Genomic DNA, 25,035 nt, shown 5'->3' on the forward strand with positions numbered 1-25,035 from the left:
AAATTAATGTTAACCATTAATATTTTTAATAATCAGGGGTAATGTTGTTAATTTTTTTAATACTTCCAGAGCGTGGATCTGATAAAAATTTCCAAATATTCATCGTAACACTCATGCAAAAAGTTTTGAAACAAGAGTGCATCTTAACTAGTAGAAATGAACCTGCAAAGTAATTTAGGAGGCAGCAACAAGTAACTGTGTCTAAATACTTTTGAGTGGCCAATTACGGCAATTCCTTGCACAGTTTTATGGGTGTACATGATTGACATCTGATGTGAATTTGTATAGATGAATGAAATTTGAATAGTTAATTATAAGCAGATGGAGACTTGGCTCAGGCCCCACCGACAGCATTCCAAGTGGCCAAATACACAGACTGGTCTGAGTCGTTTTGTAGTAAGTGAACAGAAGAAACAAGACTGATGCTGAAGGCTGAAGCCTTCGCCTGGTGGCCTCCCTTGGATTCTTAACCACTGCTCTCTATCTATTTTACATAACTCTGCTTTCCTCCTATGGACCCACCTTCCTCCTAATTTCATGCTTCAATGGTGTTTTTTCTTTTTAATTTTATTTTTGCAAATCAAAACACTTTTTTTTTAACTATTTTGAATTAAAGCAGCTTCAGTTAAAGAATGTTAATAATAATTATAAAAAAAACGACTGTCCTAGTGTGACTTCTCCCTTTTCATGCTTCAAATTTAAAACCGAAATTCTTTTTATCACTTGATTTAACCATCACTAAATGGTTGTTTAGTTATTTGTCTTTTACCATACTCATAATAAATATTAGTCTTCCTTAAGATTATGATAGAAAAAGGTATGTTCCTCTAAACTATGTTTGATCCACACAAAAAAAAAGTTGGGAATTGAACTTTTAATTATTTGCTTAGTTCAACGAATGAGATGAGAGGAATCTCAGTAGAGGAGAGGAAGAAAGTTTATGGAGGGGGCCTTTTTTTTTTTTTTTTTAAAGGGGTGGGGGTTGGGGGGTCCCCTTTGATTTGGTTGGAAGGAGGGAAGGAGGTGGGTTTTAACTGTTTCTCCAAATCTTCCCATTTCGGAGAGAAGCACTTCCTCCATTTCTTCTAACTAAAGGAGCTAGCATATAAAAAATAGATGATTAATTTATAAATATTAAAAAAATTAATTTAGTTATGTATAATAGATGTGTCATATTTTTTCTCAATTATTATATTTAATCATGTATTTTTAATATGTGCCGTCAATAGGAATACTTTGAATAAAATATTGCAAACTTAAAAAGTAAAGTGAATTGAGATTTCATATTCAAGATGAAAATAAATCTCTTGTCTAACTCTGATAATTAGGATTGGAGATAGTATCTATTTTTCGTTCTGTTTAACCAAACAGAATCCTTCCCTGTCCTCCTATTTCTAAGGTAACAAAGCTTTTTGTCACTTATCCCAACCTCACTTGAGTTAGGATATATTATCAAAATTTTACTCAAATAAGTCTAAACATCATTGATATATACATAAAATAAAAGTCTCATTTATCCTTAAATGAAAGGCCAAATAATTGAAGGGGCAGATGGTTTGTGGCTATTAAATTAAGGATAAGTAGGGGTGGGCGTGATTTTTGCACAGAGAATGTGGTGCATAATAGGAGCATCATAAATGCATGTCATATAAGTGTCCGTTTTGGAGGTACCTGCTTTGATATGAAAGCCTATTTAATGCCAATACTTATGAAGGGGCCTTCCCATGTCATTGCTGTCTATTTTTGTGTGGTTAAGTTCACATCTCCCTGTATTAATTCCCCATTGCCTATTGGCTTCCCCCTTGTCCACTGTTGCTTTTCAATTCAATCTTTTTATCATCATATAATTATTTGTTTTAAAAATTAGGAATATGTGTAAGACTTACTTTTATTTTCATCTTTTACTTTCATATTACCTTTTTTATATTTAATTAATATGCATATATGAGCAAAGAATGAATGACATTTTTCAATTTCTATTGAATGATGCTATGATATTGATACACATCCTCCATCACTAGCTATATATGTCACTTTCACTATATGACACAGTCAAAAAGTTTTGTTAAAATTACTTAGGGTTTTCAAACTTTTTAAAAATCACCATAACTTTATGAAATTACTATCATTAAATTGTTATTATACTCCATCTTAATTATTAAATATATTATATCTCTTATTCATTCCCTCCATCATAATTTTTTTGATTATTTAATGAGGAGTGAGTATGGAAAAAATATTTAAGGCTGCTTAAATTCTGTAAAGTGATTTACCTCTTAAAATATTCTAGAATATGACTTGCATATAAGGAAGGAAGGAGTACTAATTTGACCACAAAAATCATAGGGCCTCGATGCCTTATGATTCCAAGAATTCTTATAAAAATACTAACAAATTACCTACTAATTAAATTATTAATAGAATTTGAAGGGTTATGAGATACAATTCTTGTCATGTTTTATATTATGATTACTTAATCATATATATATATATATATATATATTATTATGCTGTATTGGAAGGTACAAAAGTAATATTTCGAAAGTACGATATTCCAAGTCAGAAATTGTTATATATTCTTAAAGCAACATGCCATTCGTACTATTCCTCAATAAAAACAATATAAATATAAAGAGAACATACCCATGAAAAATAGAAAGAATATACAAAAAAGATAATTATTTTTAATTATTTTTTTGGGGGAGATATCTAATGATAATTTTTCTTCTAAAAGAATCCAGCCCCTTCAAAATTTGATTGGCTCTTTTTTTAGGGCAAATTGGCTCTTGTGATTTTTACATAACAAGCATGAAAAGAATAGAAGGATTCGTGAGAGGTTTGCAACCTCAAACGTTATCTGCTTATAGTAATTGCAAGCCTCTGTGTCTGTGAGTGTGTGTAACCAAGAAAATTGTATCATCAGGGAACTACATACCCATTTACAGCTATACGAGGACGAACAGGTTCCCTCCATGTCCCTTGTCTCTTCATTGTTTTTCCATAACTATATCCCGCTTTAAAAGGAAAAAAAAATAATCTGATTTTGGTTTATGTGTATTAACCCCATTAAATTAAAAAAAAAAGATCTGATTTTGGTTATTGTGTATCAGCCAACTTCCTTTTTTTGTGATAAAAACCAAAGATGGGACTAAGATCAGTTAATCAAGTGAAATATTGATTAGTCTTGCTTTTATTTCCTACGGTAGTTGGCACCCTTTCTGCTGAAAGGGAACAAATCATAAGGAGTTTTTTTTTTTTTTAAAAAAAAGAAAGTAATGACTTTGGCAAATTTCAAGAACTTAAAAATATAAAGAATAACACACTTTGAATGGAGGGAAGGTTACCTGCATGGTTGATTGTTATCTCTGTCATGGTATGGTATAAATGGATTATATTTCTTTTAACTAAGTTTAGACTAGCTATAAGTCATATTTGTTCTTTAGTAATTTTGTTTTATTGGATTATTTGTTATTTTATATACGAATGTCCCATTTATCTATAAACTAATCTTTCTTTGTTTAAACATTATCCTTTTCAAGGTCACATATGCACATGTATACGTATTTTTTTTTGTATATTTTAATTAAATTAAATTATTTTAATTATGATTAGGTTGATTTCAGTTCAATTATGGTTGGATCACTAACTCTTGAATTACCGTTTCAACCAGTTCAATAATTGGTATGATTTTTAATTTTTTTTAGTTAAAAACTGTGCAATATCTTTTAACCGATAGTTAGAAATTGATCTTTATCAAGCATAGAGATAGCCAAAATAAGTTGTGCCTCCCTCAAAAAAATTTTCTTATATAAATGTTTTGGTTCAAACTCACGACATTATCTTTAAGAAACTTGCTATCTATCAATTATTTCAGGTATATTATCTTTAAAAAACTTACTATCTATCAATTATGTCAGGTTTTGTTGATTTAATACCTAACTTTTGAGATAAAAGAAACTAATCTTTTTCAAGATAACACATGGTATCGTTTTTAGCTAAGTTGCTCTATGCATAAAGTTTATGAAGCATCCCCATCAGCCTGGTCCGAGCAGCCCTCACCACCCCTTCCCCCCGGGGGACCCCCCAAACACCCCAATAATAAACTCTCTTGTAATATGCATAAAAAATATTGTAGGGAGGAATTTTTTTTTTTTGGGCATCTACCAATTTGTTTCAGAGGCTACATCAGGCATAACCAACACAGCAAATGCTGAAGTTCCAAAAAACCAAAAAGGAAAAAAAAAAAAGCACAAGAGTGTTTCCATTCGGTATTATCCCCACATAAAATGACATTGTAATATTTGAAGATTAAAATATAACTTGAGAGAGTATAGGTTCATAGTTATTGAAAGGAAATTTCAATTTTTAATGTCTAAATCAAATGTGATAAACTTAAGTTCTGACATGTCGTTTCTGCCTATTTATTAGTCTGGATATACAAAATACTTGCGCGTGAAAACTGTGGAGGAGGTGTCAATTAGACCAGAAGCACATGGCCCTACCTTCTTGACATTTTCATATTCCACAACCCTCTCTACTTATAGAGCCACTCCTCCTATGTAATCCTGTGTCCATTCACCCCTTCATTTCAGATCCTTTCTTTCGTCCATTCCTTCCCTACCTTCTACCTTACGCTATTCCTTGCTGCAAAATTTTCCTTCTGCAATTCCCAGTATTGCACCATCTTCTTCAATACTCTTCATCATTCATTTTCTTTCTGTTGGGTCAGTTTCTGTCACTGAGGACTTGAAACTATGCTCAAGAATAATCCTGTAACGATGGCTACCATAACTGCAAACAGCAGCCTCCATCAGATTAGAACTTCCACTTCTGAGAACAGAAACAACCACCCACGTGATGCTTTCGTCCCTTCATACTTGAACAGCAATGAAGAGAAAGTAGTTGCAGAGTCAGGGAGGAATGTTCGTCGTAGTTCCTTTAACACCAATAGGGGGGAGACTCTTCATCTTCAAGTTGCAGAAAAGAAGGAAGAAGATGGAGATATTGGAGTCTTTGAAGCTCATAAGTACTTCAATGGAGGAATGGATCGTGAGAGTCCTGGAGTTGCTACTAACGTGGCTGCAAGGCAGTGCCACTATCATAAAGATGAAGAACGCAAAGCTCTAGAAACCCGAAATCTCAATAAATCCCACTATGGAACTCCAAGCGTTCGATCTGAATCAAGTTGGAACAGCCAAAGTAAACTGTTACCGAGGGTTCAGAGGAACTCTTCCAGAAACAGGAACAGCAAGATGCAGAGGAAGAATTTCCTAGCTGGTCTTGGCTGCAAATGCTCATGTGCTGATAATAATTCTGTTGATATCAGTGATCATAGCCATAATCCTACTTATGGTGTTGTTCACGGAAAAGGACCTCACAGAAACCTTTCTAACACTGGCTTAGATGCTGATTACTCAGCTAAAACAAACAAGCCTCGGGAAGAACTGTTATGCAATAAAGATGTTTGCTTCAAAAAGCCAGATTCAGCATTGCCAGCAGTGAATTCTGGGCTAGAAAATCAACTGGTGAATTTGAAACTTCAGCAGAAGGAAGAAGAGAAGCCAAGGAAATCATTGGAGGTGTTTGGTTCCCCAATATTGAATAACAGAAGATCTTTGACCTTTGATAAGAGGCTTACAATGCCCTCTTGGGATGCTGCGGCAGCGCCTAAAGTGGAAGAAATCGACATTTTTTCAGGAAACTACAATGATACTGAGAGTGATGCAAGTTCAGATTTGTTTGAGATTGACAGCCTCACAGGTAAAACCAACCACTTCCTTAATAGACAAACGTCAGAAGTTGCCTCTGGTTGTGCCTCCCCTACAACTTGTTATGCACCAAGTGAGGCAAGCATAGAATGGAGTGTGGCCACTGCTAGTGCTGCAGATTACTCTGTCTTGTCAGACGGTGAAGAACAAAGTGCAGTAGCAACCATACCGACAAAAGCTGCATATACATCATCGGCTGGAACAACAAAAGCCAGCCGAGAGATACAAAGACAGAGGAGACATTCTAGTACGTTCTTGGGCTGCAAGAGTTACAAGGCTGTGAAGGTGGCTGGGGATGCCTTCATAACCTATGAGAAACCTAATCATAGCCCACTAGTTCGTCGGAGGTCGGATACCTTGGCTCAGGTAACAAGGTTTAAGGCAGATCCAAAGATGGGGAATTTTGGTGCAATTCATGGGCAACATGCTTATGGCAGACCCCCACTTCAACGTTCGTACTCAACACACGTTTCTCAACCCCTGTACATTTAGCAGTAGTTCGAATTTACCTGAAGTTTGGACTCAGTTTGTGTCTCTGAGTTTCAAATCTATTTACCAAAATAATTATTGGCTCTCGGCCCAGGTGTCTCATGTATCTTCCTCTTAAAACCTTGTAATATTATTTTGTTTGCAACGATATATATTTATTGCCCATCAGTATTTGCTGTATCTGGCTTACAAACAAGATGAAGTGAATCATTTTGGAAGGATGCATATGGACTCATATTACCATAGAGAAGGTGTGAAATGGAACCTCGTATTGTCCAAGCTTGACCCTTTTTCAGTTATCCCTAATTCAGTGTTTGCTTGTTGCATAGCTTTTTGTTTTTATTTATAAAGCTGGATGTATCTGATATAGCCATTACATTTTGGAAAGTGCACTTGTCTTCCTTTAACTTTTGATGATACTTCTCACAGAAGGACCACCTGCAAATGACAAAAGATCTACCTTTTCCATGTGTATTTTTCCCCAGTGCTGTTGGCTTTTGAAAATAATGCATCCAACCAAACCAAAAAGAAAAGAGGCACAAAAGGGTTGACTATAAAGTTAACCATCCTTCAAGTACAATGAAATTTAACCATTTCACAGCAAGAGGATGCATCCCTTGCACTGTTAATAAAGTGTTGCTCTACATGTTTGCTCTTCTTTCACTATTAGTTAATTATTTTTTCCATTTTCAGTGGGAGATTTCATAGAAGCTTAAGCACGCCTCAAGTCCTCGACATAAATAAAGTGTAATTATGAGAGGTTTATTCATCACAACTGATTAATAGAGAATTTCAAGCCTTGAGAATGTCCGTATAGTGACATGCAACTAGCAACAGCGACGGCAAAATGCTCACCAAGGAATGAAGCCAGGCATATTCAATATCAGAACCACCTAATAAATATGGTGGTCCATCCATCTAGCTTATCATTATTCTTGTGTCGCAGTCAATAATATTGCAGAAATCTATTAAAAAGTATGTAAGAAAATGTAAAATAAAATCACCTGACATTTTTGGAAGCTGATAAACCCAAATCATTAGAAGCTCCTATTCCGATTCTTCACTTCATCGATTAGTGGTTATTTAACTCATGACTGAATACCTGTAACCTTATAGAGCCTCCTACAGATAATGACTACAAAACTACCAAGTAATGACACTTGCATAAAGAGTCCAGGATATCTGCAACTTGTAGAAAAATAATTTAATGGAACTTGAGAGGGGCAAAATTCAAAGAATCTGGATCCATATTTTTTACTAGGGAGAAAGCTAAAGCAGGCAAGCTATCAAGTCCACATAAAGAACACTTGCTATCTGTCTATTATCTGTTACAAAATAGAATGTCATTCTAAAGATGTTAACAGGTCCAGTTATATGTGGTGCAAATTAACATATTAATGGTCGCGTCTAACATCAGAATATTTAGCGTTAGTCTGTCACTATAATGGTTTCGGTGTGATATGCCCGTCTGCAGTCTGCACCATCATTGACTGAAGGATAAGCTTTGTACACATTTCATGGACCACTTAGGACATGATGGCTTTTCTCTTTCCCCAAGGCCTTTGAGTAGAACGAAGCACAACCTCTAAACTGTGTCCAATATCTTTATCACGAGGCACGAAAGTGATTATGGTATATTTGTTCAAAGTTAGGATATGAATATTTTGAATACGACCGAATTGGGATTTCTTGCCGCATATCTTTGAGGGCTTTTAGAATTTTGATTTAGATGAATATCAGATCAGTCAGGCCCCTATCAATAACAGTAGCGTAAAAAAAATATGACTGCTAAAAATAGCATCAGAAAAAGCAATTACTAACAGTAGCGTCAAAAAGGATAACTACTTCAACGACTCAGATAACTAACCACAAGGATGTTCGAAGTCCGGCGTTCACTATTGAGACTTGATAATTAGAAATTTAAGATAAGTCCCATATTTGTGGCTTCAAAAGTTAGCACGAACAAGAGAAAATCTTTATTAGTCTAGCAGTCACATGCTATTCAAAACCCTCGCAAGTGCAGCATATTGTACATAACTGAATTATGCCTTGGATTCTCAAATGATACGCTTGAGCTTTTTTCCCTGACCAACTACTGAAATATAATGGAAAATGGGATAAAAGACTAAGTTTATGGTTAAAGATCAGCATGAAGTGAACTTTCTGGCACGCAGAACCAGAGATATAGGTGGGCAGAACAAACGAATAATTCCGTAGATGAAAAATACGAGTTGATAGAAGCAAGACAACAGGGTGCACTGAAGACAGCAATGAAAGGGTATAAAAAACCACCAGAGGTAGAGATCCACAATTTCCTTATTAAAAGGCAATCTGATATGGACATAAATAAAGCCAAGAGATTGAGCACAGAAGCATATATGTATATATACAGATCAGACAGATCAGGTTGGTAGTGCGGCTCATCATGAGTAAAAATACTACTACTACAGACAAAGAATGCTCTCATCAAACAAAAAGATCAGTCATCCTTGAACTCTTTAGAAGGTCTAGCTTCAAAACCTCCACCTTTCCTCTTCTCCAATGAGTAAGGCATGTAGGTACCCAAGATTCGATCCCACATAACAAAGAATGGCTGTGAGAAGTTGTACTTAGTGCCGTATAGCTGATGGTGCACGTCGTGGTAAGCTGAATTATTTTTAAAAAATATATGGAAAAGGTTCCCAGGAAGCCATAATCCACAGTGGTCATCCACAGTTTTAATTGTGGCAAAGGAGAAGAAGAAGATGGAGACCCGTGGGCTCATGCCAGAAATAAGAAAAGACATAGCTCCGCCCACAGTATCTAGAAGAAGCCCCTCTACTGGGTGATTGTAAAGAGCTCCATATGCATAGGGAACAACAAGTCTGTGATGTTGAGAGTGGATATGCTTGTATAAGAACTTGTTGTGATGCATGTATCTGTGCATAAAGTATTGCCAAGTGTCCATAACCAACATGGCAGTAACAAACTGTCTCACTAATACAAGGATGGAAGCATTTTCAACAGTAGCAGTTCCCTCATCACCACCATTCCCGCCAGTGACCTACACAGTAACAAAAGAGGTAACTATGATTTAATAAGTCAGATCCTAACAAAATTTTGCCAATTTATAGTTACACTAGTTAACATGTACTAAAGAAAAAAAGACAGTATTGCTAGGAATTATAAAGGAAAAGACAATCACTTCTGCAGTTTCCGTTGCCACTTTGCCAGAAGCACCAGGGCTATGTGATAATGGAAAGGAAACATATCATTGGCTCTGCCCAAGCTTTCAAGTGGTGAATTGCCATGAATTTGCATTAGCTAAACACGGACTGTTGTCTAAATAAGTCTCATGACAAATTTCATCCGGAAATTTATTCACTTTGTTTCTTGAGATACACAAAAGAGCCCGTATGTTCACTAATATAGTATTCATCTAGGATGGATTCACTATGGACTCTTAGAAGATTTCAAAATTCTTATCACTTAGCCTTGCGATAATCATTAATCCTAATCAACTTCATCAAGTCCCCATAGGCACCTTTCTTGTTGAACATTAACCATTAGCAGATCAAACCCATGCCCAAAAAAAAAAAAAAAACCATTCCTGATGTATTTGGCCCCAAAAAAAAAATCCATTCCTGATGTAATTGCATTAGTAATACTTGATTATTTGTCATCCACAAAACTTACAAACTATTCTTTCTGTTATAATTGTTAAGTTCCAGAAAAAAAGAATACACCAGAGTCAAAATATTCTCAAGAGTTAAAGCAAAACTATTCATAGGGTCACTGAAATAGGGTTCTTCGTTATTTTGAGGTGATTTTTCAACAAGACGCGTTGCTCAGTGAGCAAGAAAACACCTCCAAACAATCTATAAAAGAACCACTTAACAACAAAGTGCAATCACAATTTTAAGCATTCTCAGAGAGGAAATAATGGATAAATGAAACGTAAAGGGATCCGTTTCGAAGTGGGAAATCAATCAACAATTTGCGTGGGAGATAACAATAACGAAAACTTCTCTAGCTTGTCATCTTTTGCTTTTAGCGAGAAAAAAGGTTCCTTTATGTTTTTTATTAAACAGATACGACAACGATCCTAAATTTCTGTCACCCATTAGGGAGACTATGACGACAGTGAACTTTCTCTGATTAACCCATATTAAGTAGCATACAATAAACACGAACAGGATTCCCATATGATAAAATTCAAAACTACATCCCAAATATAAAACCTATAAAAAAAAAAAAATCAGGATTCAGATAAACAGGCATAAGAGTTAACATCAACATCAGACATAGTTTGCATCTATAAAAAAAATCATAAAGAAAATTTCGATCACTTACAGCAAACAGGAGTATTGCCACAACAGCCTGAACTACTTGTTGGAGAAGAACCCCTTTCACCACCGAGAACTTGGATACCAAATTCTTTTCATCTTCATCCTTCTTCGAGTGTAATCGATAATTCTCGGAAAATAATCCGAGAACAACATAAATTCCAGAATAAATCCAATAAACGAAAATTGGGGCAAAGGTTCCCAACAATTCATCGGAAATCCCCATATCCATCTCTCGGAAAATAAATAAAAAAAGAACTCAGAATCTAACCAATCTCAAGAATTCACATGAAACCATAAAAGAGTTCACGGAGGAAAAAACAGAAAATATAAATAAACCCTAACCCCGAAAACAGACTCTCCCACCTTATAATTAATCGGCAAACCAAATAACAATAAAACTGGATTTATACATTAAACAGTGGCTCGGGACCATATAGAGTTAGGGCTCCCCACACACGGAAGATTCCAAAGGTGATCGGAATCCGAAGAGAGAAGGGAGGATTACAGAAGGAAGACGAAGCCGAACGCAACGAAAAAATCACTATAAATTGCGAGTACGTTAGCCTACGTGTTTTATCGAGCACCTGCTACGTGTCGCACCACGAGACGAAATCGGAAAAGAATGAAGTAATCAGGCGTAAGGCAAAGCAATGGACGGTGGCGATCGGGCGGAGGCGTTGATAGAGGTGTAGACGGCGACAGAGGATCGAAGTTCAAAAGCCGGAGAAAGATAGCGACGCGGTCGTTTCAAAGCCTTGGAAAAATCGTAAAAGGGGAAACGACACCGACTTTGACCGGGCAAATATTTGAAAAAATTAATCGCCAACCAACATTTGAAAATTTGAATATTATTCAGTTGGGTTCAACGTGAGCGTGAAGCATTGTCCGCTCTTGGACGTCGCGTTTGACACCGGAGATGCCACGTCAGATACCACGTTGGGCAAGTCAGAATTCTTTGAGCAAACTGATATTTGGATTATTTAAATATGATTGGGGCCAAAAGAAATTATTATATTATAATTTACGAATATTCCTTCCAAGTTTATAATATTCTAAGATATAATTTTTCAGGTTGACTTAGTCCTATTTGGAAGATAAACTTAAAAAATATCTGACATTTTAACTAATTTTTTTAACCTATCTTAATTAATTTTTTTATCTACAAAATTTAGCTATTTATATATTATATCTAGGATAGGGATGCAGTCCTTATGCCATGATATCGCTATCGGTTAATACATAACTTTATAGAATATACAGTTTTAAAGAAAGAATTGATATTAACAATTATTTATTTGTGACTTGATTAAAACTCATACGACTTTCGTCCTTAATATAAGAGTTAGTTAACTAATTAGAATTAAAAAATTGATTAAATTAGTTATTTATAATAAATAAATGTCGTCTTTCCTAAAGGATTAAAATTATTATTTACTATTATTACAAAAACTATCTTGAAAAGAAATAGATAAATATGAAAGACAAAGTAGATTAGTGAGTTATATTTAGGACTAAAATAAAAGTTAAACGAGTTCTTCTATTAAAGATTGGAGGTAATATATATTATCCCATGTTTCTTTTTTCTTTTTCCTTTTGTAAAAATATGATCATATGTTTATGCCCAAAATAGATGGCAACGAAGTGTTTATATCCAAACTTCTCGTTACACTTACAAGGCATTATTTTGATGGGCAACGGATTTCAAGTGGCTAAAATCATTTTATACACACACACCTATAGGAAAATGTTATACATCTAATTAATAGCTGCCAAATAGGTCATTTGGGAAGGATTTGTTTTTTCCTAAAATAAAATTATGGGTAATAATATTGCTTTCGAAAAATTTCCAATCAAACTGGACAATCTTTAAATTTTAATGATAAAGAAGAAATTGCATAATTTTTATCATCAAAATCTCACTATGTTTTATAAGTATCACCTCAAATTGCCCAAACACAGAATAAAATGAAATGAAAATAATTGTGCATTATTATAATTTGAAGGATGGTTGATACTTTATTCCACGTTAAGCTAAATAACATATCCTAACAGATAAGCTTATCATTAAACCAAAACCAATGATATGATTACACCTTTTGACAACCAAAAACAATGATTGAGTTACTCGATCCCAATATGTGGCTGCTAATTAAAAAATGCTGAACAAAACAATTATTAGCCACACATATCTAACCCTGAATAAGCCATCAATTCATTGAAATAAAAATTAAACATATAATTTTGAATTTTGAATTAAGAAAACTTAATTTCAAAGAAGTTTGAGTATGTTTTAAAGGCAAAAGAGAAAATTATATAATTGAAGTATTACTTGGTGAATGAACAAGACTTTATCCAAATAATTATGCAGCACAATTTTCTCAATAAAGAAAATTATTGATTTAAGTATTTAGCATTTGTGAAATCCACCAACTTGGGTGTTGATGCACAAAATTGCAACATACTTCATAAGAACATTACACCACTTATTTAGTTTACCCAATAATCTTGAGAAAACAGTTTAAGGGCAAAAACTGCCTTTTAACTTTTTAAACTCCACGATATAAATGTTATAAACAAATCAAACAATCCAATAAGATTTTATTGATTTCATATAATAGAAAAATAGAACTTTCAGTCCTACTACTTTCCCTCAATTTGGGAATTAGTCCTTCTAGTTTGATTCTTTAGAAATCACTCCCCATAAATCTAGGATTTAGTCCCTCTTTCCACTGATGATGAGGAAAGGACATGGTACAAGGTAAATAGTTAGGATAACGAAAAATGCACTCCATCAAAGAATCATCAGCATCCAGAACTCCTGATTATGCGTGATCTGAGGAAAATCCCTAATGCGTGATATGTATCAGAGATGAAAAATAAGACTCCGCATACGCAAAAACTATCTTCCACTCATTCTACAACTTGCATACATCTAAGCCACATAATCTATGAAACTCTAAAAGTAGCATTTCCAGCATCAAAAATGGAAATTTCAGCTTATAATGAACTTTTGCAGCATAGATTTCTTCTGAAATACTTAGCCGAGAGAAGGTAACACCAAAGTGTCACTGCCTTTTTTTTTTTTTTTTTGGGTGCAAAAGCATCACTGCTTTGTACTCTCACTGGATGATTCTTCTTCTGTTCCTCCGCTTTGAATTAGCTGGCGCACAAAATCAGAGTTATTATACGTACTAATAACAGTAAGAGGAATTTGCTCAAAAAGAAAGAAACAGTAAGAGAAAGAAGGGGATTAGGTTAAAGAAGACTTGAACATTTGGGGACATTACCAAGGATCCAAGTTGCTCGTACGCTTCCATTACTTTTGGATCTTGCTCATCTTCATAACCAACTTGTATTATCCTTGGTCCATTTACAGACCAAAACGCTCTTCGACCTGTCTCCTGCAAGATTACAATAGCATTCCGGAGGCAATCAGGGGCGTGCCTGTAGCGCCCAGAAAGGGAGAAAAATGTGCAATCTTTTGCTAGCTTATATGCCAAACCACGAATCCACATTATGACATGGAAACATATCAGACGCATTCCCAAAGAGAATGTTCATCAGTTTTTTTTTTTTTTTGGGCCAGCAAGTTTTTTAGCTAACATTTTATTCAAGAGAAAATTGACAAGCATTTATTCAAGAGAAAATTGATGAGCATGCTAAATCTTGTTTACACCAAGCAAATGCGAATACAAGAACAATGGAGAGGGAAGACACTGATCTTCCTACCAGCTATATGTTGAGCATGGGCCCAAGTTGAAGTATGTTAGACAAAGGAAAAAGCCCAATTCGGATGTGTAATGCTTTTTATGTGATAAGGGTAATTGTGGGTTTTTCCTAGAAGTTAGTTATGGGAAGGGATGAGTATAATTGGGGAAGTTGGGATAGAGAGGGGTTATGAAAAAGGAGAGAGAGAGAAGTAGGAGAGGCCGTGAGGCTCTAGGGAAATGCTGTGAGCATTTCGGTTTCGTTTTCCTTGCTGTAATTCTCCATTGGAGCCTATCCGTGGAGTTTGGCCATTGAATAATACATTTCAGCATTGAATCTTCATTAAAGGTATCAGAGCAGTTCCTTCTTGGGGAATGGTAAATACCAGAATGGAAACGAGGATTGATGAGGTCGATTCTAGAGTCCTCCGAACCGAGCATTCCATTGAGCGTTTGAGTGGAGAAGTGTCGTCTATCAAATCCGATATCACGACGGTAAAGTGTGATGTCGCTACCTTAACTTCCTTGTTGAACGAGTTGCTAGGTGAATGGCGTGCGGGCAAAAGTGGTGATGCCGCCGGAGGTTCGACTACCCAAACAACAGGTACGCCTCGGGTGATCGAGATCGAGGAACGTAGCGGGGGTGAGGGGACGGACAGTTCCAGCTTTAGGAGGCTCGATATGCCTCTGTTCTCAGGAGATGACCCCCTTGGGTGGATTTTTAAAGTGGAACGCTACTTCAAATTTAATCGGGTGGTGGAAACCGAGAAACTGGATGCTGCGGTATTGTGCCTGGAAGGACGCGCACTCAATTGGTTCCAGTGGAAAGAAGTGCGGGCCCCTGTTTCGACTTGGCTTGAGCTGAAACGCGACTTGGTACTTAGATTTCATCCGTTGCAATGTGGCAGCTCGTATGAAATGTTGATGGCTCTACGCCAAGACAAATCTGTTGCCGATTACATTGAGCGATTCGAATTAATCTCTGCAACCTTGGGGAATTGTCAAGAAGAGGTTCTTGTTGCTGCATTTCTGAATGGCTTGAAAATGGAGATCAAGGCGGACCTACGCTTGATGAAATTGGGTTCCCTGACTGCGTATATGGACATGGCTCTACGGTTGGAAGAACGGAACGGTGTGATGGCCCAATATTATAGCCCACGCTCATCTGGGCCGCCTAGACACTGGGCCGAAGACAGGTTCCAAGGACCTAGAGTTTCGTCCACTCGCCTGAGTCCTCAATCATCTCCTAGCCAGTCCACGGCAGCGTCTACACTAAGTACAGCCCGAGCGGCAGAAAGCAAATCAACCGATGATAGCAAGAAGACCACGATTCCAGTTACATACACTTCCAAATCGGTCCCAAAAAAATACACCGACGCGGAAATTGAACGACGGCGAGAACTTGGGTTATGCTTCAAATGTGACGAGAAGTATCGCCCTGGCCATCGTTGGCAAGAAAAAGCAATTACAGGTGCTGATTATGTCGGAGGAACCCGCTGAAGAAGACGAGCTACCATTGGAACCAGCTCACCTGGAGTTATCCGAATCAAACCTTCCTTCGGAGGCCGAGAAGCATTCCGGACAGCTTATGTCCCTGTCCCTTAACGCATTGGCTGGGTTCACGGGTGGCAAAACGATTAAGTTATTGGGGTCTCTTGGTGGGAAGGAGGTATTAATCCTGATTGATTGTGGCGCTACACATAGTTTCATCCACCAGGAGCTGGTGCTGGCTCTATCTTTACCGGTGGATTCCCATTTTGCTTTTACGGTTCAGATGGGGGATTCTCGAAATGTGAGAGGTCGTGGGGTGTGTCGTGATGTCTCCTTCTTTGTGCAAGGGCTCCACATTATACATTCCCTGTATCCCTTTCAGCTTGGGGGGTCAGACATCATCCTGGGAGCAGACTGGTTAGCATCTCTCGGTGAAGTGCTAGTTAGCTGGAAACACTCTACACTCAAGATTGATTTGGGTGATGAATGGATTTGCCTCAAGGGCAATCCGACTTTGCACAAGACTCCAATGTCTTTCAACTCTCTGTACAGAACCACCAGGTATGATGACGAGGTGTTCTTTGTGGAGTTTACTGAATTAAAAATGACAGAGATTACATACACCCCTGTGGACGATGAGGTTCAATCAGTATTAGCGGAGTTCCCTGAAGTTCAAACACCTATGGCCGGACTTCCACCTCCTAGAACAGTTGATCACACGGTTGAGTTGCAGCCAGGCGCCACTCCTCCTCCTAATTTCGTCCCTATAGGTACCCCCATTACCAAAAGGCCGAAATTGAGCGGTTGGTGCACGAGATGCTCCTAGCTGGAATTATCCGACCTAGTAAGAGCCCATTTTCTAGCCCAGTACTCCTGGTAAAGAAAAAAGATGGTAGTTGGCGATTTTGTGTTGATTATAGGGCCTTGAATAAGGTAACCATTCAGGACAAGTTCCCCATTCCAGCTATTGAGGAGCTGTTGGATGAATTAGGGGGTGCTCAGATTTTTTCTAAACTAGATTTAAAATCTGGTTACCACCAGATACGAATGAAAGCAGGGGAAGAACATAAAACAGCCTTTCGTACTCATGATGGTCACTATGAGTTCATGGTTATGCCTTTCGGTTTGAAAAATGCCCCATCTACCTTTCAATCACTCATGAATGATATTTTCAGACAGCACCTACGGAAATTCATCTTGGTATTTTTCGATGACATCCTAGTATACAGTGGTGACCGCAACAGCCATTTCCAGCACTTGCGTATGACTCTGCAACTATTACGGCAACACCTCTTAGTGATTAATGTCAAGAAGTGCGTCTTTGCCCAACCTAAATTGGAATATTTGGGTCACATTATTTCTAAGGATGGAGTTCATGCAGACCCTTCCAAAATAGCAAGTATGCAGTCCTGGCCGGCCCCCACCAACCTGAAGAGTCTTCGTGGGTTCTTAGGCTTGACAGGGTACTACCGTCGGTTTGTGCACCATTATGGGTTGATCGCTGCACCCCTGACTGACCTCCTCAAGAAAAATGCCTTTCACTGGACTGCAGAGGCCCAGCTTGCGTTTGATAAGCTGAAGCAAGCAATGTCTTCAACTCCAGTATTAGCTCTCTACCGGATTTTTCCCAGCCTTTCATTGTGGAAACCGACGCCTCGGGCACTAGATTAGGGGCGGTTTTAATGCAGTCTGGACGTCCAGTTGCTTATTATAGTCATTCTTTGTCAGCTCGACGTAGAACCTGTTCTGTTTATGAGAGAGAACTAATGGCCATTGTCTTTGCAGTGAGGAAATGGCGCTATTATCTTTTGGGTCGACCATTTATTATGCGGACAGATCAAAAAGCCCTTAAGTTCCTCTTGGAACAGCGAATTCTAGATGACTCACAGCAAGGGTGGGTGACCAAACTCATGGGGTACACTTTTCAGATTCAGTACAAACCAGGGAAGACTAATTCTGCTGCTGACGCCCTGTCTCGACAGCAGGAGCACGTGGGGCTCAATGCCATTACTATGGCTCAGTCAGACGATCTGAATACCTGGGACTCTGAAGTCCAAAAGGACGACACTCTAGCTGGCATAATACAGCAGCTGGCTACTGGTCAACCGACTATTTCAGGGTATGCTCTCAAAGGTGGTCACTTATTCTTTAAAGCAGCTTAGTCTTACCTAAGTCTTCTCCACGAATTCCCCTGTTGCTGCGTGAGTTTCATGATTCTCTGATTGGGGGGCATTCTGGGTACCTCCGAACTTACAAGAGATTGGCTGCACTCTTCTATTGGGATGGCATGCGTCGGATGTACAGAATATGTGGCTGCCTGCGATATTTGCCAGCGTAATAAACATCTAGCACTTAGTCCTGCTGGGCTGCTACAACCCCTTCCGATCCCGATCAGGTGTGGACAGATATTTCAATGGACTTCATTTCCGGGCTTCCCAAATCGCAGCGATACGACACAATTTTTGTGGTGGTTGACCGTTTTACCAAGTATGCACACTTTATACCACTTCATCATCCTTATACCACCCAAACACTGTTGCTGACTTGTTTATTCAGAAGTAGTTCGACTTCATGGTTTTCCACGTTCCATTGTCTCGGACAGAGATAAACTTTTTCTGAGTAACTTCTGGAAAGCACTATTTAAAGCTGCTGGTACATCATTGAATTACAGCTCCAGTTACCATCCTCAAAGTGATGGTCAAACCGAGGTGGTTAATAGGAGTTTGGAGACATATTTGCGTTGTTTTTGTAGTGATGCTCCTCAGACTTGGGCAAAATGGTTATGCTGGGCTGAGTACTGGTTTAATACTAACTTCACCGTTCCACTGGTTTGTCCCCATTTCGTGCGCTATACGGCCAGGACCCTCCAACCTTGTTTCGGTTCCAGGAGGCTGTATCTCCAGTGGATGCTGTTACTTTACAGCTTCAGGCCCGTAATGCTATTCTGGATGAATTAAAGCGGAATTTAGAACAGGCCCAACAATATATGAAGCGCTATGCTGATAAAAAGCGGCGCGACGTCCACTTCAATGTTGGTGATAACGTCTATCTGAAGCACACAGCCTTACAGGCAGCGTTCCCTTGCTGTTCGCCCTAATGAGAAGCTCACTCCTCGGTTCTATGGTCCCTTTCCTGTGCTGGAGCGTATTGGCACTGTAGCTTATAAGCTAAAATTACCCCCGGAAGCTAAAATTCATCCAGTGTTTCATATTTCGCAACTCAAGAAGTCACTGACCCCTGGCCTCATTTCCCATTCCTTTCCGTCCACATTAATGGCTGACCTGGAACTTCAGGTTTATCCTGAATCTGTGCTGAAGCATCGGAAACTCACTGATGGACGACTCGAACTTCTTATTAAGTGGGTTAACCTTGCCGACTGCGATAGCACTTGGGAGGATTATGATGTCATTCACCAACAGTTTCCCACTTTTCACCTTGAGGACAAGGTCAAGCTTGATGGGCGGGGTATTGTTGAGCATGGGCCCAAGTTGAAGTATGTTAGACAAGGAAAAAGCCCAATTCGGATGTGTAATGCTTTTTATGTGATAAGGTAATTGTGGGTTTTTCCTAGAAGTTAGTTATGGGAAGGGATGAGTATAATTGGGGAAGTTGGGATAGAGAGGGGTTTATGAAAAAGGAGAGAGAGAGAACTAGAGAAGTAGGAGAGGCCGTGAGGCTCTAGGGAAATGCTGTGAGCATTTCGGTTTCGTTTTCCTTGTTGTAATTCTCCATTGGAGCCTATCCGTGGAGTTTGGCCATTGAATAATACATTTCAGCATTGAATCTTCATTACTATATGAAGATCCTAGCTATAACAAATAATCAAAGCATCACAAAAACTAAGTGCAGAAACGGAAAATTTTATAAATCAATTAATCATGGGTTAGCATTAATTATTGAGGGTACAATTATATATTTAAGTCAATAGTTATTGTATTGAATATTAAGCCCAAAACGTATGGACCCTGGTTATTGTATGTATGTATTTCATGATAGGTTGGAATACATCAAGCCTATTAGATAGAAATCTCAACCTAGAACCCTTCCGTACTAGGCTGTCTCATATCACAAGGAGGAGATTTTATTACTATAAACTATTACTCGTTAATAATTTAACATGGGAGCTTTAAAAGGATTACTAGTATGATTTTCTTCGACATCTTAATTTTATCACACCCTCATGCCTCATAGTAGCTTTAGAAACTCCGTCTCTCTCCTTCTCTGTGATATGTGCTATGGGGTGATGTAGATTGCATCCCTATCTCTTGCTTTCTAATGGTTTCCCTAGGATTACCTACAGGCATGCAAATTATATAATATACAACTTTTACAATCTCCAATGCTCAAACCCTGTCCAAGAGGGAGAAGCCAGAGGTTTTCATGGTGAGGTATTCGAAATAAGTAGGTTCATTAACATACTGGCTCTAAGCATATGATAGAAATATTCCCTTCTTACAGCAAAAGGAACTACTAAAGATTTTTGCTTCCGACTTTTAAATCCACAGACAGTACTGAGATTCAAATCTCTGTTGACTGTTCAGTATCAACAGTGTTCAAGCCTACATTTGGTATGTGTGCGCGTGTGTGTATCAAATTTACCTGCAATACAATCAAGTATATGGCTTCCAATGCTTGAATACGAATTTCAGCATCAGTAACTGGTTCACGCTCTCATTGAGAGGGCAGTCCCAAGTTCAAGTGGCATCTTTGATGTGTCTTGCTCACTATATAACTGCAAAACAATTACTTTGTTAATGGAAGAGACTAAGACACAAACTAAGTAAACCAAACCATAGATAGCTCCGGAATAATGCCTGAAACGTGGGGAGGGGCATGGATATGAAGACTAACACAAAGACCACTTGAATCTGATTGCAAGTCGGCAAAACAGGCTGGCACCCTCTTAGCAAGGATATTTTTCACATGATTTAAGAAATTTTAACTTTATTATGGCAAGATTCTTTAGAAAGCATTCTCTTCCTTTTTTCTTTATTAAACATATTATCATTCTAGATAGCAATGACGGCCCTAGATATTCACAAGATTGAGCTCTTTCATGCCTTTCAAAAGAGAATTCATGTCTTATAATGAATTACAGGGCCATGGATAGATATCAGGTAAGCAAAATTATTTCCATTCTGGAAAAATTAATGAATTAGGCTCATTCATTTTAAGCAGTTAAGAATCTTTGGCTTAGCCAGAAGGAATCTTATTTGGCAATAATTAGAAATGCCAACAATTTAAGGTCAGAGAAGGTACAGCATATAACCTTATGCCAGCCACTGGAAGAAGTAATGCTGGCCAGAGAAACTCAGATATCAAAAGTAAATTTTGTAGCTGACTTTCAGCTTCAAAACAACAGTTGCGTAAAGTTCCAAAGACCTGCAAGCAATCAAACATAACAACAATCTCAGTTGAGCCAAAAGCCCTGCCCAAATGCAGTCAACCGTTGAGTTTTAGTAAGTTAGAGTAATCATGACAAACAATACTGCGGTTACGGAGAGAGCATAATTAACACGCAACAATCTATAAAGAGATAATTCATCATTCAACGTGAGCCAATCAAGAACATGAATCAGTTTGACTCCATTCACTCAGTTCAGAGATTACTAGTTTTGGAACCATAAGCTCTCTTATGTATGCCATGCTAAACAACAGCATTAGTATGTGATTTTATGGACTACTGAGCATCAAGCCATTGAAAAATCAAAATAACTTGGCAAACTCTAAATTGATTTGTCACTTCTTTCAAGAGTATGTAAGAAAATAGAGCAAGATGGAACAAAAAACTTTATAACAAACGCGAACTAATATCAAGCTATGCTAGCAGCGCATGAGATTGAAAATCACAAATGTACAGTAAGTTACTGCACATACCCCTTTCTTTCTCAATAAGCTGTTTGAATCAAATTGTCTAATCATCTGCTTTAAGAGACCTCTCTTTGAATCAAGCAGAAGCTTCCTTCCTGCTTGCTGCTTTGAGATATTAACAAGTATTGATCCAACATGTTCAAAAGATCATCTATCAAAATTAGCAGAAAAATCATTGAACCAGAGCAACAGTATGCGAACAACTGAAGAATCATAACAGTTACATCATGTACTAGGCATAATGGATGCATGGCATGAAACCCTCTCTGTTAATGGGTAGGCAAGTAGTTTTTTTTTTTTTTTTTCAATTTCTTATTTATGGACGTAGCATAGGAGGATTAGGCACGTCTTTGATGATTATGGCTTGTACTTCAGAGATTCTCTGCCTTTGCTTATTAGTGAATTGGCCAAATGAATTTCAAAAATCCGGACAAAAGAATTCTGTATAAATTCTGCAGAAGGTCAAATTCACATTGAGTTTGGAGGGACGCACCATGACTTTCATGGGTGGTTCTACAAAATGACCTGACAAGCTTCATCACATATAGTCCATGCACCTTATCATCACCAGTCTGACAACCAGCCAAGAATCAATAATTGGTATTTCCATATTAATAAAAAGGGGGGAAAAAAAGGATGCCACCTTCTGTATAATGACAGCAGTGGCCATTTCACCAATTCTAATAACATAGTAATGCCCCAACATTTCAGATGTCACCTCATGCACAGATGACATTCGCAGATTGAAAAAAAATAATTTTAAAGTCAGTTACAAAATACGTAGTGATCACAGATTGCAATGAGAAAACAAACCTGGAGCAAGGAAGCACTACCAGCATCTAACTGCGTTAGATTAACCAAAAGCATGACAAGCAAGCGAGTAATGATACACTCTGGCTTGTATAAAACATCCATCGCAGTTTTGATCATTCCCAATTGAACCATCTCTGCTGCTAGATTTGAGTTTTGAGATAAATTAACAAGTGCTTCAGCTGAAGGTTCAGAAACCTCCTGGAAGGGCATAGCAAATCTGTTAATACATAACTACGCCTCGAACAAATGCTACCCCAAATTGTGAATTTGCCCATGGAGAATAACATAAAAATTTCCCAAAATTTAGTTATCTGATCTATTCCTATATCTGAGACTAAATGAACAATCTTGAAACACCAAAATAATTCATGGTTTTGTATAAGCATTTAACTGAGTTCTTTGGGACTAAAGAAACAGTTTGAGTTCTTCATTCTTTTGCATTCAGATTTGGAAACGCCGAAAAATTTAAGAACAATACATGTAAAATTGATTCTCTTTTCCGACGTGAAAGTAGATTTCAGAAGCACCTTCGGACCAGCCAAGAGTCGAGATAATGATGGTAGCACTGTCTTCGCATATTTAGCCAAGGATTGCAAGCCATCATCAGAGCCAGTTAGTCCACGAACTATATCAACAGCGACCTTCGTTATCTGTAAGTGAAAAAGGCATGCTTCAATAGAATTCGACACCATTTAATATAAAAAAAAAAAAAAGAGTCCTGTCCTGCAGTAGTAACATATTCACATACACCAAATCTTGAAGGTTGCTGCATGTGAATCAAACAGGACAATATGTCAATAAGGTGACATAACCAAAGACATAGCTTGTTCAAAATGAAGTCACTCCCATCATAAAGATACTATTAACAAAGGATCTTTTGAAGTTTGATTTTCGACTCAGGAACAAGGATAGACAGGAATCCACCTCCCAGGTACGCATTTGAGTAGCTCAACGCATCTGTTCGAATGTTTGGTTTGCAATCAAATTCAGCGGATTGTTACATAAATAAAGGACTCGGGAGGATGTTTCAAAGCTGAACACAGATTACAGAGTGCACTCCTGAAGAAAGCTAGTGCAAGTCAAATCCACTTGGCTAGGAAGCCAGTACTATATTCAAATGGTTATCACGTAATTGATTGTGCTGGAACTAAATTATTGTGATGTAAGAACACTGGAAAAATAAAAATAAAAAAAATAAAATTTCCAAGCGTTTTGTCGTAGAACTCCCACAATTTCGCAGGGAAGAGGCAAAAAGTGAAAGTAAGAAACTTTACTTGAGGTGACGGAGAAGACAGAAAGCCTATAAGCTCCTCAAGCTCCGTAGCCATCGTTCCGCCACTTCTTGCAAAGGCGACTGGCGACCGCAGTGGCCTGCGTAATGCCTGTTTTTGTTCCCTGACTCAGGTGGGTTTTGCATTTGAGTTTGACGATGATACGGCCTCGTTTTCGTTTCGTTTCGTTTCGTTTTCGACTTTGCGTTTCACTTTAACTGCTTTGTTTATTTTAAAAGTCCCAGCTCATTTGATAAACGAAATGGAATAAAATTTAAAAAAATATTTTAAATAAGAAATTCTTCAATTTTTAATGGAACCGATTATATGAAATAATAAAATAAAAATAAAAACTTATTATGCATCAAGTTTATATTTGATGTATTCTTTAACTGCTTTATTTCCCCGCCATAATTGCTAAAAAGAAAAAAAAAGAAAAGAAAAGAAAAGTACTCTTTACTTAATTATAGCCTAGAAAACGTATACCTCACTTAAATTTTAGGTAAGTTGGATGTAAGCTTCTTAACTTTGTATAATTGACGATAAACCCACGCAATTTTTGTTGTGTTGTTTTTTTTTAGCATAACCACCCCATCCTTTAATCATTCGACTCCGTCGAGTTCCAACTCTTAATGCAAAACCTACCTAACTAATTTGATTATATTAAAAAAATTAAATAAATTAGTTAATTATAATAAATATGACATTTTTTCCCTAAAACATCATAATCATTTTTCTTAATTCTCTACCTCTCTTCCTACTTGGTTATAATTAAGAGAATATTAATAGAGATAATTTTAAAAAAATGATAAATATGACAACTAAATCTTATACTACTATCTAGGACTAAAGTCAACTTAATAATTAAATTTTATATTAATGACGGTATAAGTATTAAATTAAATAATTAATAAAAGTGAACTATGGCAATTAATTTAAGACATCTTATTTGACGCCATGGACGTTTGTCTTTTTCCCCGGGTGTTCAATTATTAGCAGCAATTTCAAGGAGGCTCTTTATACTACCTCCCATCATTAATATAATACATTGTTTAATTTTTTTTTAGTTTTAATATAATCTCAATTCACTTGTCTCTCATATTTATGTATTTTTTTTCAAGATAGTCCTTTTAGCAATGGTAGCTATAACCAATATACTCCCTCCGGTCCTTAATATAGGACCCAATTCTTGAGTTGGTTTTGGTCCTAAATATAAGACCCATTTATCATATTTATCAATTTTCTCTAAATTACCCCTATAGATACTCTCTCAACCATAATCAAGTAAAGAGAAGAT

The 25,035-nt window shown here is 37.3% G+C and overlaps 2 protein-coding genes, 1 long non-coding RNA gene and 1 pseudogene across 3 annotated transcripts; 2 read left to right on the top strand and 2 right to left on the bottom strand.

The window, feature by feature from the left end:
- Nucleotides 1-3,154: 3,154 nt before the first annotated feature.
- LOC114720594 (uncharacterized) lies at nt 3,155-17,923 on the top strand. The gene is made up of 3 exons (XR_003737978.1): nt 3,155-3,166; nt 16,673-16,675; nt 17,365-17,923. It is a non-coding gene; the product is annotated as an uncharacterized LOC114720594 (long non-coding RNA).
- LOC114720591 (protein PHYTOCHROME KINASE SUBSTRATE 1-like) lies at nt 4,490-6,538 on the top strand. The gene has a single exon (XM_028906251.1). It carries the CDS (start codon nt 4,755-4,757, stop codon nt 6,258-6,260), a length of 1,506 nt encoding a protein of 501 aa, XP_028762084.1. The 5' UTR covers nt 4,490-4,754; the 3' UTR covers nt 6,261-6,538.
- On the bottom strand, nt 8,517-10,976 carry LOC114720592 (sphinganine C4-monooxygenase 1-like). The gene is made up of 2 exons (XM_028906252.1): nt 10,590-10,976; nt 8,517-9,300 (listed from the first exon to the last, which is right to left on the bottom strand). The coding sequence occupies exons 1-2, from the start codon at nt 10,812-10,814 to the stop codon at nt 8,737-8,739; spliced, it is 789 nt and encodes a 262-aa protein (XP_028762085.1). The 5' UTR covers nt 10,815-10,976; the 3' UTR covers nt 8,517-8,736.
- LOC114720593 (protein HGH1 homolog) lies at nt 13,261-23,844 on the bottom strand (annotated as a pseudogene).
- Between the last annotated feature and the right edge of the window lie 1,191 nt (nt 23,845-25,035).

The sequence above is a fragment of the Neltuma alba genome, unplaced genomic scaffold, assembly GCF_004799145.2.
Source record: "Neltuma alba isolate B1F8T4 unplaced genomic scaffold, ASM479914v2 tig00011990_pilon, whole genome shotgun sequence".
Classification (NCBI taxonomy): domain Eukaryota; kingdom Viridiplantae; phylum Streptophyta; class Magnoliopsida; order Fabales; family Fabaceae; genus Neltuma; species Neltuma alba.

Coding starts and splice junctions, on each gene's coding strand:
- LOC114720591 (XM_028906251.1), top strand. CDS start 4,755: ATGCTCAAGAATAATCCTGTAACGATGGCTACCATAACTGCAAACAGC.
- LOC114720592 (XM_028906252.1), bottom strand. CDS start 10,814: ATGGATATGGGGATTTCCGATGAATTGTTGGGAACCTTTGCCCCAATT. Junction 9,301..10,589: donor TGGCAATACTCCTGTTTGCT/GTAAGTGATCGA, acceptor GTTACTGTGTAG/GTCACTGGCGGGAATGGTGG.